Raw genomic sequence first — 20,291 nt, forward strand, 5'->3', positions numbered from 1 at the left:
CAAGGGTGTAGTTACATTCTTTAAAGCATTAAGATTTTTTTTTTCACAGAAAAAACTTTTAAATACGTAATTTTGGTGATCAAGGATGAGTTTTAAGGGATAAAATGATTGACTACAGGGGGAATTATGTTAAAAATGTTTGTTCTTAACTTCAGAGTTAGCGGAGTCAGAGTTCAACGTTAGCCAAAAATCTGATCTGTTTGCTGCGTTTACAGGAATGAACAGGAAAATAGTGATCAATTATGCAAACAAAATTCAATTCTACGGTAAAGCAGCTCTAAGTCAGAAAAGAATCTGTAACTGGCAGTGGAGATTTTGTAGTTTGATGCTCTCCGAGCAATACAAAAATCTGAATAGTATTGACTAAATAGGTTGAATGGCTGTTTGGAATCATAAATCATGTTTGGCCTCTTTTAATTTTCTCCATGACAAGCAAGTGTTCAAAACAGTGCTGAATTTTGTGTACCAAAGTAACCAGAGTATTTCTGCTTTTCTATAAGCAAATAGTGCATTTTCATTTAGCAATTTTTTATCACAAGGATCTGACCAAACAAATGACATTGGACAGAAGGGATAGGTGTTGCATGACAGTATCTCAGTTCACAAGCATCAAAATAATGGGCGGCACAACAGTACTCTCCAGTTTATATTCTACTGTAATGCTATTGTAAATGAATTTAACTCCTGCAACGGCTTTTCATGTCCCAAATTTTGTATCTCCAAATGAAAAGCTAACGTGTTGCTTCAATTCCATTGTATGTCAAATATGTCAACTCTAAATGCCCCGAGCTGCATTGACAGTCCGTGGAAGGTCCTGCGATAGTGTAAACCAGGCTCGAAGTCGACATGATTGACAGGTTTGCTATTGGTGGATCTCATGTGATTGACAGGTTGCCATCAGAGATGTCGTTGCAGGAGGGAGGGAAAGATATTTTGATTAAAGATAACAAGGAACATGGATAATAAAAATAATGATTTTCATGGATAAATCATTTGTAATAAATACTGTCATAATATTCCATACAAAAAATAAGAACTGTCAATTTTGATTTCATGGTGACTAAATGAACGTTAGAAAAAAATGGCACTGTGAGCACCTCTGATGATGGCTCTGATTTTAATCGAAAACTCACCAAGCTGAGCATTTTGACATATTTTTAAACTGTTTTTAACCGTTTAGGCGCAAACCTGGGCAGTCGTGGCCTAATGGTTAGAGAGTAAGACTGGTAACCCAAAGATTTCGGGTACGATTCTCAAAACCAGCAGGAAATGACTTGAGCAAAGCAACTAAACCCCAATCGCTCCCTGGGCGCCACAGCAAAAATGGCTGCCCACTGCTCTGGGTGTGTGTTTGTCAATGGGTTGCAGTGTGTGTGTGTGTGTGATTACTACTCACCACTCCAATGTGTGTGTGCACTACCTTGGATGGGTTAAATGCAGAGTATGGGTTACCATACTCAGTGTTGGGAAAGTTTACTTTCTACATGAACTAGTTCAAAGTTCATTCTTTAAAATTTCGAACTAGTTCATAGTTCCTTTTTTTTTGCATATGTTGCTGCGAGCTATTATTTTTCAAAATTATTGCCACAGCCCATATATAGAACCACAGACAGCAATTATTTTATCGACGGCCAAAGTTTGCACAGAAATGTACGATTTTTCCCATCCTCACCGACCTTGTCATAAAACTCGTTTAAATGATCATACGACGCCTCTTGCTGCTTTTTGTGTTGATGACACATGCGGCGGTGCGACACTGATGCTAGTGTTGCCAGATTGGGTGTTTTTCTTCTAAATATTAAGGCCTGTTTACGGTGTGTTTTATCCGGGTTTTCGCTCTATAGAAATCTGGCACTCTATTGAACGAAGTTAAACTGAGAGAGTGTGCTGTTCACAGACACAGGAATGAACGAGTTCACAGTAACGTTCATCAGGCAGTAATACAGTACGTTCAGTTCACGTTCGCCCAAAATATGAACGTGTTCATGAACTATCGTACAATGAACGCGTTCAGGCACAACACTGACCATACTTGGCCTTCACGTCATGTAAAAGTCTGTGTTTCACTGCGCACACAGAATGCCGCTGAGGAAACAGTACCACTCTCACGGCTTAATGCAGTATTAATAACTCCTTTTATTATTTAGCAACAGTAGACTGTATTTTACGATAATCTCTGATCTAGCTGATTTGGACGTTGGGTTTGGGTTTTTAGGGAGGAAGAAAGCGCACCGCTGTAAAGGAAAGAAATGCACTAAAATCACACAGCCCAGTTTCTTGCTGTCGTTGCGATGTCTTCGCTCTCCTCAAAGATGCTGCAAATGTATTGTCATTTTCAGACACAAGGCAGAACTGCAAGACCGGTGAATGTAGTGAAGTAATTTCAGCTGAAAGTCTCGCGAGTTTTGCTTCATCTGATCGGCTCTTCGGTTCGGTCTTTATAGAGATCATCGATCAAACTATATAAAGCTATTATAGGCAGATAACGATCGGCGCCCAATCAATCAGAGCGCTCTTTTACTAGCTTGTCAATTTGCACAAAACTACTATTACCTGGGGTTGTTTCTACAGGCCATTTTGTAGAAGGTAAAAGACGCTATAAAATATATTTGCATTCATAGGCATACATTTTGATCTAAACACACTAACAATTTTATGTTTATTATGTTTAATAAACATAACATTTTGCAAAAGCAATTTTTGAAGGGTACAAAAATAATACAGCCCAAATTGTGCTTGTGAGGATACACAGAGGAAAGCCTTACTACTATTATTAGTGTAGCAATGAGACCGTGAACAAAGCAGTAGTTGTTTAAATATGATTTAGGTTCACCAAGCGGTCATATTATAATTATTAAGTTATCTTGCGTCTTCCACATAGTATTTTATGTTTCGCCTGGGACAGAGGACAGTCTCACTTAGATATTCAACTGCAAACCCACTGATCTGCCACTTAACATCATATTGAGCAAAACCCAACACAACGGTAGATCTACAATATTGGCCTGATATCAGTTCACACATCGTGTTAGTTGGGTAACTTACTATCCAACAAGCTACAGTATTAAACAAGCTACCAAACAAGCTAACGTTGTAATCGCTAACATAGAAAAATACATCGGCTTTCATAATTTTTTTGTCATGACTAATTTATTAATGACTCAGCATCATCTGTATTAAAGAGAAAAGAATAACTTCATCCAATGTTTAAAGAGAATAAAATAGCCATGACAGCCTCCTTACTTTTTTTTGGCCCTTTTACGTTTGTATTGTTTTACTACTTACACAATTATTTAAAGCAGGGGTCACCAAACTTTTTTCTCTGGGGGCCACATTATCGTTCCTGACTGTTGATGGGGGGGCCGGGGCCGGGTCAGCTATATAACATAGAATTGTATAACCCAGACCAAACTGACCACCAGCAGGCCTCATTGTGTAGTAGAGATTACTAGCCTGGCACAGCCGTATTTGTTTATCTTTACTAGTTGTTTGCAAAAGTAGTAATCGAGTCTTTCCATGGGTAGCTAGTAGGTGAGCCACCTTATAGCTAGCTCGGACAGCAGCCTGGTTGACCTGAGTTTGGCGAAGGAATACATTCTGTTGTGCAGCCAGTCCGCCTTTCATCCTCCGAATCCTGTCTTCTCTTGCTTGCCCTCGCAGGCTAGCATACTCCTTTTGGCGGGTTTCGTGGTGACGACACAGATTATATTCTTTGAAAACCACCTCACTTTCTTTACATATAATACCAACTGCACGTTCCTTACACTGAACAAAAAATAATCGTTGGTCCACTGCTCTTTGAAAACTCAGCACTCTCTATCAACTTTTCGTTTAACGCTGGCCATTTTGCTGTCCTGAACACTGACAGTTCTCTGCGCGTTCGTTGTTGTCTCTGCGCGATCTCGAGCATGTCGGGTGACGACAATTCGGCAAATATAGTTCATTTTATAACTAAATATAAATTTTTATCTGAAAAAAATCAACAAAATACCAGATGCAGAAATGTTATTATTTTCCAAAAAGCAATTAAAAAAAAATAGGCCATGACGACTTTTGGGGATTGCCGGTTCAAGTAGTTTTGGGGAGGGCCAGTCAAAGGGGGGTGGCGGGCTTTAGTTTGGTGACCCATGATTTAAAGTATCTTTATATTATTTACAATACACAGCGTGGTTTTTAATGATATTTTTAGGAGGGGACAAGACACCCCTCAGATGGGTTAAGTCCTGACCAAGCCGATGCTAGCATGCGAATGCATTCCAGAGAAAGATCCTCAACAATTAATGAGGTGGTTGATTTAAAAGAAGCTCTGGTAGCTATTATATTTTCCCACCTTCCATGTAAATCTAATCCCGTTTAGATAGGACTTTAAAAACAGCTGATGACCAGGGCCGATTATATCCTGTCAATCAAAAGGGAGCGGAAAAAAACGTGTTCAGATTGCAACTCATACAGTGTGCATAGAAAATCTCTCTTGTGTCAAATTTAGGGCAAGCCAACCCCACAATAATGCATTAAAAGTAAAAAAAGAAGAAAAGAAAAAATAGCAACGTTTAAAGCGGGCTCTATAGACCATTTGTGAGCAGACTTCACAGTTACGCAGGCAAACAGTGGTAACAAGTGGAGGAAAATGGGAAAAATCCACGGAATAAGAGAAAAAATAGTGTGCTTTTGGACACATCTTAGTGTGCCTTTGGATGTCACAAACGAAATGCAAAAAAGATGGTCTTCATATTTATTGAATACCGTCGTTGAAGACGCTTTGTGAAAGTAAACATTTATGGTTGCAAGTCACATACCGGACTGATGAAACCTGCGATGATTATTCTACTATTAAAGCATTTTTTTAGTATAAACAACAGATCTACATAATATTCATATATGGAGTTCATATGGGCATTATAGCTTTACAGTTACAGCGTGAAATTATATTTAAACCTAAAACGTTTTATAACATTTAAACATAACGTTTTTAGGCCTACCTCAAAATTTTGAGTTTTTTCTTGCCATTGTGAGTAGATATCACAATTCTATAGAAAGTCAGAATTGGGGGATATAAACCCATAATTCTGAGGGGAAAATGACAGATTATGGAGTTAATATCATGCAATTCTGATATTTCTTCTTAGAATTGTGATATATAAACTCGGAAATGCAAGGGGAAAAAAGTCAAAATTGTACTGCAGTACTGGCATTTTCTGCCACCAGTTAGGCTCCGCCCACAAAACGCATCATCGATATTTGCAAACACATTTAAATGGTCTTTTTGACCCAATGAATCACTCGTAGTTCAAGCCATGGTTGCCAGGTCTGAAACACGAATGAACATCAGAAGGTATGTTGAAAGATACTGTAAAACTTAGCGAAATTAATCATGTAATCGCTCAATCACTGTTTCAACCGTGGAAAGACGTCAATAAAAGCTTGCGAACAATATGTCACTTAACATTGCATTTACCTCATGTTATCCAGTGTTCACAGTTAGTTAGCTATGTATGTTTGAATAAATTTACACAATAAAAATTTAATTTTTATTGTGTAGGCTAATTATTTTATCTGAAAATAAATAGCAGTTAATACTAATATAACAGCTCGCTGTTGTTAATTTAACCTCTAATATTATAGTAATGTACTAAATGAGAGTTTGCAGCATGTATAGTTTGCAGCATTATTTGGGAGAGCTTAAGAAAATCAAACTATCGCGTTATCGGTATCGGCAGATATCATTCTGAATAGTTGGTATCGACTGAGAAATTTAGAAATCGTTGCATCTCTACTTGAGACATCCCTTTATGGGATTTACAAACGTGGGCTTTTTGTCTTTTTGTCTTAGGAGCCAACAATATTTACAGTACAAAATGGCAAGTTTTAAGTTAAGTGAATAGACAGGGACAGGGTGAATCTTTTGGAAAAATGGCTAACATACATCTTTGAATAATAATTTAAACAGAGTCATAACAACAATCATTTGAATGCTTAAAAGGGCATTATTAGGGAGGGCAGGTTGCTGCATCCACAGCAATGACAGATGATAGAATTAGAAAAGGAGAGAATTTTGTTTGTGTGGAGAGAACACAGGATTAAAAACTTTCAAGGAGAACCGTGAGGAACTTGGAAAAACTTTCTCCATACACAGCTTTGTTCGTTTTCTGTAGCAAGTGTGTGTGAGACAGAGATAGAGAGAGAGAGACAGCCCACGACTCCTTTTTTTTTATCTCCTCAGAAGCTGCTACAGAAAGCCATGCTGCTGTCTCCAACTCAGAAAACCCTGAGAATATGCAATGCTTAACGGTGAGTGCCAACTTTCCCTTTTTCTGTTCTGTGTGGCTTATGGTCTGAGATTGACCCTAGAATGTTGAGTAAGGTGCACTCACTGTTAAAAATTTACTGTTTTCCAAATATTTTGTTGAACAAATTATCTGCAGCTGCCTTGATGAATTTATTGAAACTGAAACTGTTGCTCCTTGCCTCTTTTTGTTTTATTTTTTTCTTTGTTCTTATTTATCTCAGGGGACACCTATTACTGGAATGGCTACTCCAGTCCAGTGTTCCCAATATCGTGTAAATCATATAAAGGCACGTGTGCATTTGGCTATTCACTTAATGTTGCATTATTCCCTTTGCCCCTATTTTTTACTTCTGACACCGTTGACTTGGTCTGTCTGTCTAGTATCATGACGTTGTGTGATAACTTTACTACTGTCTCTTGTGTGTTCCAAGACTTTAATTTTAATCGGAGAAACATCGAATCGTATAAGAAATCATTTAAGCTAAAATGTTTAATTGCTTTATTACTGTTAATGTCAGGAAATGTACAGCCAAACCCAGGCCCAGACACCCCTATAGGCTTTGACACACCGGCAGATTTTAAAGAAAGGTCAGGCCTTGGTTTCTTTCATTTGAATGTACGCAGTCTTGTTCCTAAATTGGACATATTGCGTATCTGGGCAAACTCCACAGATTCTGATGTAATTGTCCTGTCTGAAACCTTGTTAAGTAAATTGGTTTCAGATAAAGAAATCAATATAAGCGGTTATAATGTTTTTAGGACTGACCGCCCTAATAGAGATGTGGGTGTAGCAATCTACATCAAAAACCAGTGTCAAGTTAATGTATTGCTATCAATATCGTTAGTTAAACAGTTTGAATTTTTAGCCTTGGAGCTCAAAGTCTCAAAATCACTTTGTATAACGGTCGTTGGTTGTTACAGGACACCCTCAGCTGTTAGCGGTGCTCTGCCCTCCTTAATGCAGCTCCTTTCGGATTTTAACTCTAAGGAAGTTAAAAATAGAACACAGCGAGTTAAGGTGAATGGTTGTCTTTCTGAAAGGCGTGTCTCTTCCACTGGCTCTCCGCAGGGTTGTGTACTTTCACCTCTACTATACATTCTCTACACTAACGATTGTTGGAGCCATTATAGCAATAGACACATCCTGAAATATGCTGATGATACAGTTATTGTCAGTTTACTGCAGAAACATGAATCTCAGCATGGGCCAGTGGTTGAAGAGTTTGTCAGTTGGTGCGACAGGTCTTTTCTCCAGCTTAACACCTCTAAAACCAAGGATATGCTCATAGATTTTAGGAGAAAACAACTTGGTTCTCCTCTACCCACCTATATAAAAGGAATCAGCATAGAGGTGGTAGAGCAGTATAAATATCTGGGTACTGTGATAGACAGTAAACTCAAATTTGACATAAACACAGAGATGATCTGCAAAAAGGGACAACAACGATTGTACTTCCTAAGGAAGCTTAACTCTTTTAATGTTGATAAGGTTATCATGTCTTTATTTTATAAATCTTTTATTGAATCTGTCCTTTCTTTTGCTTTTATTGCCTGGTATGGGGGCATCAGCCTGAGGGAGAAAAATAACCTCAGCCATATTGTGAAGGTGGCTGGTAAGTTAATAGGCTGTCCACAGGTTTCCTTGACAAATATTTATGAGAGGCAGGTTAGGAGGAAAGCAGATGCCATATTGGACTGTGTAAATCACCCCCTTCATTGTTCTTTTGAGGTCCTCCCCTCAGGTCGGAGATTTAGAGTCCCTTGTTTTAAGTCCAATAGGACAAAGAACTCCTTTATACCAAGTGCAATTAGGTTGCTAAATTTGCACAATTCTTTGACCTAGATGAGTAGTAGTGTATAAGTTTTTAATTAGTAGTTTGTGTTGTTTAATTGTATGTGTATGTGGTGTGTACCTGTTGTGTTACCTGTATGTTTACCTGGCTGCAAGACAAGTTTCCCTTAGGGGACAATAAACTGAAACTGAACTGAACTGAACTGGAATTAGTAGTCTTCGGAGACCTAAATTGGAATTTGTTACAACCAATATCTGATGATTTCAGAGCTAATTGTGATTCACTAAACCTTTTTCAAATTGTTGACAGTCCCACACGGCCAAACATTAAAAACCCGGAAAAATCATCACTATTGGATGTAATTTTAACTAACGTTCCTCATAAGTAATGTAGGATTACAAATTTTATTTAAATGTTTAATTGAGCTTCCAATACAATAGTATAGAAACTGAGAAAGTTTAGTAGACTGAATTTAGATATCAGAGTATCAGCAAGAGATTCATTGCCAGTCCTGTTCAGAGCAAAGTTGATCAGAGCACTGAGACTATTACCTTTTGTCTTTATGCACTGCCTGGCCATTAAGATAATGTGAAGGTATCAGTGAAGAGTCTGGCTGATTGGATTAGGATATTTACATTACAATGGTATGCTGATTGGATTAGGATTGGTAACACTCAGTCTAGGGCACGTTTCTCATTTACATGCTTTTGTTTCAGAGTGTCTCCACCTTTATGTAACTAGTCCCCCTTAAAGGGTATATGAACTACTGTATACTGCTTTTAGTTAGACTTGGGTAAAATTTTGGACTTGGTGACTACAGCATCGCAACAGCAAAGTCTTCAATAAAGAGTAACTTCTGCATTGAAAGATATCCCAACGTCTCCTGGTTTTTCGCTTCTAAGTCTCCTACACTTAAGAAGAACAAGGTTTACAACAGTACTTAACTGCTTCCATATTTGCAAACGACATTAGTGACCACTGTGTCGTAGCAACAGTTAGAAATACTAACATATCAAAAACTAAACCACGTAGTATAGTCAAGCGAAATATGAAGCACTTCTCAGAACAAAAATTCCTTCACGATTTTTCTATTTTTGATTGGGGTAAAATTAATATCAGTGCAGATGTTGAAAGTGCCTGGAACCTCTTTCATGAGGGGTTTATCAACATAATTAATAAGTCTGCTCCATTAAAGAAATATAGAGTTAAAGGCCGAAACTGTGCTTGGTTTTCTCCAGATTTAGCAAATATCCTACATGAGCGTAATGTGGCATGGTCAACAGATGACAAACAGCATTGTGTGGCCCTTTTTATTGACCTTGCTAAGGCATTTGATACAGTGGACCACATAGTGCTTAAGCAAAGACTGTGTAGGGCTGGACTCTGAGAACAAACTGTCAGCTGGTTTGTTAATTACCTTACAGACAGAACTTAGTGTGTGCAGGCGGATAGCATCACCTCTCGCTATCTTAAAATAACAAAAGGCGTGCCTCAGGGGTCAGTCTTGGGGCCATTGCTTTTCATCCTTTATATAAATAACATTGATCATAAAGTATCTAAAGGAAAATTTCATTTTTATGCAGACAACACTGTACTGTATTGCTCAGCACCTACAGCAGACCAGGCCCTCTCCCAATTACAACTTGTTTTTAACACTCTTCAACAGAACCTTTATGATGTAAAACTTGTTTTAAATGCTGAAAAAACAAAAGTCATGCTTTTTTCGAATTCAGAACCCAAATCAATTCTGCCTTCAATCCTCACTACTCAGGGTATGAAGATTGAATGTGTTTCTAAATACAGATAACGTCTCGGTTACGAATGTAACCCTAGTTCCCTGATAGGGAACGAGACGCTGCGTCAAACGCTGTGGGAACGCCCCTGCGTTGTGCGTCATGAAGCACGTATGGAATCAGCCCAATGGAGAGATGGAACGTCATAGGCGGGTGACGTCATCGACCAGGAAACTATAAAGCACCCCATAAACACAAGCGCAACAGCTTCTGATAGGCCTGAAGGAAGCGCTAGCGGGATAGCCTGCATATGGTGGAATGACGCAGCGTCTCGTTCCCTATCTGGGAACTAGGGTTACATACGTAACCGAGACGTTCCCTTTCAAGGGAACTCGAGCTGCGTCAAACGCTGTGGGAACGCTAATACCCACGTCGCCATAGGACCAAGTGACCGCCATGTGAGAACTAGCGCACAGAGGACGAGAGCACCTGTGCCCCAGGGGTAGAACTTAAGTCTAGGTCGTAGAACTTAATGAAAGTATGCGGTGAAGACCATCCAGCCGCATCACAAATGTCACTGAGGGAAACTCCTGACAGTAAGGCTTTAGAAGCCGCCATACTCCTGGTAGAGTGGGCTCGTACAGCCAAAGGTGAAGGCTGACCAGCCGACTCATAGGCAAGTGAGATAGCCTCGACCACCTACTTGGTCATTCTCTGTTTAGACGCGGGACACCCCTTCTTGGGTGGCCCAAAGCACACAAATAGTTGTTCTGACTTCCTCCACAGGGCAGTTCTGTGGACATAGGCGTCTAACACCCTAACAGGGCAGAGTAAATTAAGTTTCTCCTGGTCAGACGACAGAAATGGAGGAGGATAAAAGGCCTGCAGAACTGTAGGTCTAACAACATTAGTAGGGACCTTGGGAACGTAACCTGGTCTAGGATGCAGAAAAGCCTTAACCATGCCAGGCGCAAATTCCAGGCAAGAGGGTGAAACCGACAGAGCCTGCAAATCTCCGATTCTCTTTAGTGAGGAGATAGCAAGAAGAAAGATAGTCTTAAATGTGAGAAACTTCTCAGGAACTTCTTCAATAGGTTCAAGAGGAGCTAGGGAAAGACCTTCTAATACGATGGCCAGATCCCAGGCCGGCACCCTCGTACGAACTGCTGGCCTCAGCCTCAGTGTGCCACGAAGGAAACGAGTTATAAGCGGGTGTCTCCCAAGAGAAACTCCACTGAAAGGGACGTGGTAAGCAGCCAGTGCCGCCACATACACCTTTAGTGTGGAGGGGGATAGCCCTGTGGAGAAGTGCTCCTGCAGGAATTCCAGCACTGCACCCACTGGGCAGTAACTGGGTCCTGCAGGTGCTCTCCACACCAAGAAGTGAAGAGTTTCCACTTCAAGGCATAAAGCTTCCTCGTGGATGGAGCTCTGGAGTGAAGAATGGTCTCAACAACCTCGGTTGAGAGACCAGAGTTCATGAGCTGGGCCCCCTCAGAGGCCAAGCCCACAATACTGGGCGGGGGTGAAATATCATGCTGCCCGCCTGAGAGAGTAGATCCCTCGTGACCGGGAGCTCCAAGGGAGAGCCGTCCAGGAGAGAAATCAGGTCCGCAAACCATACTCGGGCCGGCCAGAACGGGGCTACTAATAGTAGGCTGACCCCGTCCCGGCGAACCCTCTCCAGAACTCCAGGTAGCAGAGCAATCGGGGGAAAGGCGAACAGACGTGACCTCGGCCACGGCTGCACCATAGCGTCCAACCCCAGAGGGGCTGGATGGCTGATGGAAAACCACAGATGACAATGCGTGGTCTCCTTGGAAGCGAATAGGTCCACCTCGGCGCGACCGAAACTCAACCAAAGGAGCTCCACCACCTCGGGATGGAGTCTCCAATCCCCCGGTCTCGGCCCCTGTCTCGACAGGGAGTCTGCTACCACATTCAAATGCCCAGGAAGATACATTGCTCTCAGAAATAGTAACCTCCCTTGGGACCACAGGAGGATCTGACGGGCCAACTTGTAAAGCCGGCGAAACCGCAGGCCCCCCTGATGATTTATATAAGAGACCACCGACGTGTTGTCTGGCTGAACTAACACATGATGACCTCTCAGGTCTGCTAGGAAGTGTTTCAGAGCCTGGAACACCGCCAACATCTCTAGACAATTTATAAGCCGTGATAGATGATGGTCCTGCGACAGCCCTTGGGCTGGACGACCACTCGTGACCGCCCCCCACCCTGTGAGGGAAGCATCCGTCGTTAGCGTTACGCGACGACAAAGAGCCCCCAACACAGGCCCTTTGAATAGGAACCAAGTTTCTTTCCACATGACCAGAGCACGAAGGCAGCGCCGCGTGACTTTGACCGTGCGGAGCGGATTTCCCCTCGGGGAGAATCCCTTGGTCCTGAGCCACCACTGTAGCGATCTCATGTACAACAGGCTGCAAGGTATAACGTCGGACGCTGCTGCCATCAGACCCGACAGTCTCTAAAACTGTTTTACAGTAAGTAGCTGGCCTAGCTTTACTTGTTTCACAGCTGAGAGAATCGAAACGATGCGGGTCGGAGCGAGTCGCGCCTGCATCGAAACCGAAATCCAAACGACACCCAGAAAAGTGGTCTTCTGAGGAGATAATACACTTTTCTTTGCGTTCAGCCTCAACCCCAACTTCCTGATATGAACGAGAACGACATCTCAATGTCGAACCGCCGTCTGCTCTGTCTGAGCTAAAGTCAACCAATCGTTGATGTAATTGAGGACACGAACACCCTGAAGCCTCATGGGCACTAGTGCTGCGTCCATGCATTTCGTGAAAGTGCGGGGAGATAAAGCTAGGCCAAACGGAAGAACCCTGTGCTGGTACACCTCGCCCCCAAAGGCGAATCTCAGGAACTTCCTGTGTTGTGGAAGGATGGAAATGTGGAAGTACGCGTCCCTTAGATCTATCGTGACAGACCAGTCCTCGGATCTGATTTGTGACACGATCTGCTTGATAGAGAGCATCTTGAATTTTGGCTTCCCTACCGAGCGATTCAATAGGCGCAGGTCAAAAATTGGACGCAACCCCCCATCCTATTTTGGAACGATGAAATATCGGCTGTAATAGCCTGACTCCACACTGGGAGGAGGAACCCGTTCTATAGCCTCCTTTCGAAGGAGTGCTTTCACCTCTTGTTCCATAACCAGAGCCTGCTCGGGGCCCACCACTGTAGGCAGAACCCCTCTGAATCTTGGTGGACGACACCTGAATTGGATAGCATAATCCCTTTCTATTGTCTGCAGGACCCAATGAGATATTTTTGGAAGGCTTTTCCACTCTGCCAGAAATTCTACTAAGGGTACCAGTCTCTCGAGACTGGCCTCTGGTGTAACTTGAGCAGCAAACGCAGCGCCCTGTAACGGCAAACCGCCAGGGAACAACTGGTCTAACCGCTCTGAAACCCTCCTCAGAGGGAGCGAGCGTCCCTCGGGAAATCGCTCGCTGGGACCGTCTGCGCCCCGGCATGAAGGCGGGGTTGGCATAACGGGCCCCTGAGGGCACCGAGGAAGAATGGGCACCGTAGAAAGAGGTGAAAACCTTTCCGCCTCGGTGGGGACCACCCTCAGTGTCCTGCGCGCCGTGGCGCCAGGACTTCTTCTTAGCCGAAGCCTTCTTAGCTAATATAACTGTCCTCAGATCAGTTCTATTACTGGGAGATTTCGGCTGAGAGTGCCGCGGCTGAGCCCACTGTCCAGCAGGGGGAGCACGAGACACGACGCTCTGCTTCAGCACCCTATATAATGAGCTCGCAGACGGCCGGGGCTGCTCCCGCTCAGCAGCCCCAGGGACATGAATTTTTAAAGGGAGAAATTTCTTAAAAGCTGTTGTTTGCTTTTCCTTCACAGCCTGACCCGCCGCCGAATACGCTTTACCCACAAAAACCGAAATATTTCTAAGAGGCTTGGTGGGTAATGCCGGTGCCTTGACAGATGACGCAGCCTCGAGGGAGAGAAAACTCGCAAGCGTCTCTTCCACGCGAGGCATAGCCGAATAACCATATGATTTTGCCCCCACAATATTAGAATATGTTGAAGTCTGGGGACTAAACACTCTATATGACACCAGTTTTTTCCACGATTTCGACACCTCAGTGTGGAGATCGGGAAAAAACGGCAAGCACCGGCATGGAGGTTGCACTCGTGACGGCAAAAATCTCTCATCTAATTTTAATTTAGAAACAGACTCCTGTCTAGTCACTGGCCATACAATGCTGAGTTTTTCTACAGCTCTTGTTAATACCTCCACTAACTCATCACTTTCGGGAGTGTAAGGTGGCGAATCCTCCACATCTCCCTCATTTATAACTGGTGCCTCAGCCCGAGCGGAAGAAACCGCAGCACGTGCTTCCGAACACGGGACTGAGGCACTGGATCTCACAGGTGAAGGGAGAGATAAGGCAGAGCCCGTCTCTAACCCCGCTGAGAAATCCATCTGCGATCCCTGCGATACGCGTCGTCGCTCTGCCTCGGCAAGAGCGGGACCCGAACCGCGGGGAGCGCGCACCGAACCGCTCTCCTCGAAGAGCGCCCGGCAGGAGCGGAGCGTCCTTAATGGCAGATGCTCGCAATGCTCACAATCAGTTCCCTCGAGAGCTGACTGGGCATGCTGCACTCCCAAACAAACAACACAAAGAACGTGTGTATCCCCACTCGTAAAATAACGCGAGCAGGGAGGGACACACTTCCTAAACTGCTGTTCGTTCGCCATATCTCTCTTAATATATATATATATATATATATATATATATATATATATATATATATATATATATATATATATATTGTTTGTGTGGTGCAGAGTATGTAAAGACAGACAATATTCACACAGGGACAGATTCACATATAGCGCGACTGAAGGCACAGAAAGCTGTTGCGCTTGTGTTTTTGGGGTGCTTTATAGTTTCCTGGTCGATGACGTTCCCGCCTATGACGTTCCATCTCTCCATTGGGCTGATTCCATACGTGCTTCATGACGCACAACGCAGGGGCGTTCCCACAGCGTTTGACGCAGATCGAGTTTCCTTGAAAGGGAACTTGGTATTTTAATAGATAAATCTCTTTCTTTTAACCTTCATATCCAGCAGCTAGCAAAAAGATTAAAACTTAAACTAGGGCTTTATTTTAAAATCAAATCCTGCCTCTCGTTCAAATCTAAAAAGAGGTTAGTGGCTGGCACTTTTATGTCTATACTTGACTATGGTGATGTCTTGTACATGCATGCTTCATCTCAAAGTTTACATGCACTGGACACTGTATACCATAAGCTCTGAGGTTCATCACTGGTCTTATAGTCCTCACTCACCATTGTGAACTGTATGAACGTGTTGGATGGAGTTCTCTATCAACACGGAGACTTCAACACTGGTATATCTTTATTTATAAGGCCATTTTAGGCCTACTTCCATCCTACCTCCTCACCTACATCAGTGTAAATAATATCGGGACTTACAATCTTCGTTCCCAGGATCTTTACCTTCTGTCTGTACCAAAGTTTAGAACTGAGCTGGGAAAAAAGGCTTTTAAGTTTGCTGCTCCCGCTACATGGAACAAGTTACAGAAATCCATGAAACTTAATAAGCTTGTCTCATTGGTCGGTTAAAACGATGTTAACTGAATTCGAGGCAGCAACATCTGGCTGTAGATGTTCTGCCTGATGTGTTAAGGATTGTGGTTTACTTCAAAGGATTTGCTTAGTTAGTTTTTAAAAATTTTTTTTTACTACTTTTGTGTATTTTGTGTTTGTTTGTATGTATGGTTGTACTGCTGCCTTCTTGGCCAGGACACTCTTGAAAAAGAGATTTTTAATCTCAACGAGTCTCTTCCTGGTTAAATAAAGGTTAAGTAATAAAAAAAAAATTGGCTAAATTAAGCATTGTTCATGTAGTAAATAAACAAGTTGAAACAACAAAAGATGCATGGACCTTCAACCACATGTAAACCCACTAATAGGTTTTAACATTGCAAAAAAAGGAACTCTGTGAGAATTTAATAGAAAATAAAGGCAACATGATGCATTTAGAATGTCAAGTTCGCTCAGTCCCAACTATTGTCTTAATTATTGGCACATGACTCAATTGAGTAAAAACCTGTCACTAATTTACTCACCCTCATGCTTTTCCAAACAGATGTGACCCTGGATCACAAAACCAGTCACAAGTCGCATGGGTATATTTATGCCAATAGCCAACAATACTTGTATGGGTCAAAATTATTGATTTTTCTTTTATGCCAAAATCATTAGGATATTAAGTAAATATCATGTTCCATGAAGATATTTAGTTCCTACCGTAAATATATAAAACATTTATTTTTGTGTGTGAATGTAGCACAGTCACGAACATGAACGTATCTTTAAAGGCGATTTTCTCAATGTTTCGATTTTTTTGCACCCTCAGATTCCAGATTTTCAAATTGTTGCATCTCAGCCAAATATTGTCCTATCCTAAAAAAGCATACATCATTGGGAAGCTTGATGCTATAAAAAAGCTATAAATCTTAATTTAAAAAAATTGACCCATGTGACTGGTTTTGTCGTCCAAGGTCACTGTAATAGATCCACTGAAGGCAAGTGTTGATGAGAACCCAAGTGCAGTTTATTTACAAGATCTAACATGAAACAAAAACATGGCGTAGCATGGAAAAACTCAAAATGAATACATAAACATGAACTTACACAACAGAGGTTTACAGGTCACACAAAACTTGACAAAGACACATGGCAAACATGAGGGCTTAAATACACAGACTAATGACAAGACAAGGGACACCTGTGAACAGACGATTAACCAATGACAAGACACATGGTAGAATCACATGAAAGACATGGAACTTGACATGAACAAACCAAAACGTGACAGACAAGACCAAATCATGACAGATCCCCCCCTCTAAGGGCAGCTCCCGACGCCCGGCAAAACCAAAACCAGTTCAGGCGACCAGGGTGGAGCAGGCAGTTCAGGCGACCAGGGTGGAGCGAGCAGTTCAGGGGTCCAGGGTGGACCAGGCAGTTCAGGGGTCCAGGGTGGAGCAGGCAGTTCAGGGGTCCAGGGTGGAGCAGGCAGTTCAGGGGTCCAGGGTGGAGCAGGCAGTTCAAGGGTCGAGGGTGGACCAGGCAGTTCAGGCGACCAGGGTGGAGCAGGCAGTTCAGGGGTCCAGGGTGGAGCAGGCAGTTCAGGTGACCGGGGTGGAGCAGGCAGTTCAGGCGACCAGGATGGAGCAGGCAGTTCAGGCGACCAGGGTGGAGCAGGCAGTTCAGGCGACCAGGGTGGAGCAGGCAGTTCAGGGGTCCAGGGTGGACCAGGCAGTTCAGGGGTCCAGGGTGGACCAGGCAGTTCAGGCGACCAGGGTGGACCAGGCAGTTCAGGGGTCCAGGGTGGGCCAGGCAGTTCAGGGGTCCAGGGTGGAGCAGGCAGTTCAGGGGTCCAGGGTGGAGCAGGCAGTTCAGGGGTCCAGGGTGGAGCAGGCAGTTCAAGGGTCGAGGGTGGACCAGGCAGTTCAGGCGACCAGGGTGGAGCAGGCAGTTCAGGGGTCCAGGGTGGAGCAGGCAGTTCAGGCGACCGGGGTGGAGCTGGCAGTTCAGGCGACCAGGGTGGAGCAGGCAGTTCAGGCGACCAGGGTGGAGCAGGCAGTTCAGGCGACCAGGGTGGAGCAGGCAGTTCAGGGGTCCAGGGTGGACCAGGCAGTTCAGGGGTCCAGGGTGGACCAGGCCGTTCAGGCGACCAGGGTGGAGCAGACAGTTCAGGGGTCCAGGGTGGACCAGGCTGTTCAGGCGACCAGGGTGGACCAGGCAGTTCAGGGGTCCAGGGTGGAGCAGGCAGTTCAGGCGACCAGGGTGGAGCAGGCAGTTCAGGGGTCCAGGGGGGACCAGGCAGTTCAGGGGTCCAGGGTGGACCAGGCAGTTCAGGCGACCAGGGTGGACCAGGCAGTTCAGGGGTCCAGGGTGGGCCAGGCAGTTCAGGGGTCCAGGGTGGAGCAGGCAGTTCAGGGGTCCAGGGTGGAGCAGGCAGTTCAGGGGTCCAGGGTGGAGCAGGCAGTTCAAGGGTCGAGGGTGGACCAGGCAGTTCAGGCGACCAGGGTGGAGCAGGCAGTTCAGGGGTCCAGGGTGGAGCAGGCAGTTCAGGCGACCGGGGTGGAGCAGGCAGTTCAGGCGACCAGGGTGGAGCAGGCAGTTCAGGCGACCAGGGTGGAGCAGGTAGTTCAGGCGACCAGGGTGGAGCAGGCAGTCCAGGGGTCCAGGGTGGACCAGGCAGTTCAGGGGTCCAGGGTGGACCAGGCCGTTCAGGCGACCAGGGTGGAGCAGACAGTTCAGGGGTCCAGGGTGGACCAGGCTGTTCAGGCGACCAGGGTGGACCAGGCAGTTCAGGGGTCCAGGGTGGACCAGGCAGTTCAGGGGTCCAGGGTGGACCAGGCCGTTCAGGCGACCAGGGTGGACCAGGGAGTTCAGGGGTCCAGGGTGGACCAGGCTGTTCAGGCGACCAGGGTGGACCAGATAGTTCAGGGGTCCAGGGTGGACCAGGCAGTTCAGGGGTCCAGGGTGGACCAGGCAGTTCAGGGGTCCAGAGTGGACCAGGAGCTCAGGCGACCAGGGTGGAGCAGGCAGTTCAGGCCTCCATGGTCCCATCAAGGTGCCTACTGCCCCCCCCCAACATTTTTTTCTTAGGGGCAGCTATGGGGTTATCGGCTGGAATAGACACCGGCTGTAGTGAAGGTTCAGTGTTAGTGTGATGGAAGAAGACAGGGGTCGGCGTGACTGGGACTCGTACAGTTTTATTTGGTCCAAGAAACAAAAGAAATGCGCTGTGCGCGCTCTAACGTAAACCTCGTTCAGGTTCAGAGAACACTCTTTCCACTATATAAAAATATAACTCTTTCCAATATTTTAAAATAACACTCTTCCCACTTTCAGCGTTTCAGCGTGTCGTGCACGAGTCCCCAGTCCTTCTCTCTCCGCTCTCTTGCACCAGCCGGCTTTTATGCGGTCTCCCCACGCCAATTACTGCAATCAGAGACAGGTGTTCGTCATTTTGTACTTGACCTACTTACTCACCGCTCGGCTCCGTCGTTACTCTCGCACCCCAGACTTCGCTGACCAACGCCCCCCTCGCCACATACCCCCACCGCTCGACTCAGGCCGGGGAGCCGTCCGGCCTGCAGCCTCCCCCCTCTCCCCCCTCCTCCTGGAGAGGAAGTCAGCCACAACCATCTGTGCACCCGGTCTGTGGATCACCTTGAACTTAAAAGGCTGTAAGGCCAGATACCAACGGGTGATCCGCGCGTTGGTATCCTTCATGCGGTGGAGCCACTGCAGGGGAGCGTGGTCCGAACAGAGGGTGAACTCTCGACCCAGGAGGTAGTAGCGGAGGGTGAGAACGGCCCACTTAATGGCTAAAGTCAGTCAGTCAGCGGGCTAGCAAGGTCCGAATAATTAGGCACAAACCTTCTGTAATATCCAGCTAGCCCCAGGAACTGTCTAACCTCCTTTTTGGTCTTAGGTCTCGGACAGGTCGCAACTACTGCGGTCTTATCAATTTGGGGACGCACCTGTCCATGACCCAAGTGGAAGCCCAGATACCTAACTTCCACGCGCCCAATTGCACACTTCTTTGGGTTGGCGGTGAGCCCCGCCCCTCGCAGCGTCCTGAGGACAGCTCGCAAATGCTCTATATGCCGCTGCCAGTCGTTACTATAGATGATAATATCATCCAAGTAAGCAGCGGCATATGCAGTATGCGGCCAGAGAATTCTGTCCATCAGGCGCTGGAAGGTTGCGGGAGCCCCGAACAAGCCGAAAGGAAGGGTTACAAATTGGTGTAATCCAAACGGCGTCGTGAAAGCAGTTTTTTCTTTAGATATTGGAGATAAGGGGATCTGCCAATAGCCTTTTGTCAAATCCAGTGTCTAATAAAATCGAGCGGTACCGAGTCAACCCCGGCCAATTGGTCCCCAAAATTAACGGGTGCCGGAGGTGTTGGCTAACGGCCTCCTCCACACTATGCTTTTGGCCCCGAAATTGGATAATGACTGGCATTAAAGGGTAATCCATCACCTCTTGGTACAACCCAGCTTGATCGGGGGCAGCCTGCGGTGTGTCAGGGACCCTGACTAGTGTCCCCACCTCCATCACGGGGCACCGGTCGATAAAATCACTTGCGGCACGGCGTCCCGGAGCTGCTGCGCAAAGGCGAAGGTTTGGCCAGATTCCCAGAGCTCCAGTGACCGGAACCGCTGTCTGCTCTGCTCCGGGGTCCGGCCGACCCGCTGCAAGATGGCGCGTTTGAGGTCTTCATAGACCAGGAGGTTCTGGACTGGTAGCTGTTGTGCGGCTATCTGGGCTTCTCCGGTTCAGCAGCGGGATCAGCCGCATCGGCCAGTCCGTGGGCGGCCAGCCCCAGGCCTCGGCCGACCTCTCGAACAATTCGAGGAAGGCCTCGGGATCATCT

At 45.3% G+C, this 20,291-nt stretch overlaps 1 protein-coding gene across 1 annotated transcript in view; it reads left to right on the plus strand.

The window, feature by feature from the left end:
* The window catches only part of rgs3a (regulator of G protein signaling 3a), a 201,527-nt gene that overhangs the window by 1,300 nt on the left and 179,936 nt on the right, over nt 1–20,291 (plus strand). The window contains exon 2 of the mRNA XM_077206789.1: nt 6,221–6,288. Within this exon, the coding sequence (XP_077062904.1) occupies nt 6,274–6,288 (15 nt within the window). The 5' untranslated portion in view covers nt 6,221–6,273. The remainder of the gene's footprint in view (nt 1–6,220; nt 6,289–20,291) is intronic.

The sequence above is a fragment of the Siphateles boraxobius genome, unplaced genomic scaffold (assembly GCF_051911475.1).
Source record: "Siphateles boraxobius isolate OS27281-9 unplaced genomic scaffold, OSU_SipBor_1 56, whole genome shotgun sequence".
Taxonomy (NCBI): Eukaryota; Metazoa; Chordata; class Actinopteri; order Cypriniformes; family Leuciscidae; genus Siphateles; species Siphateles boraxobius.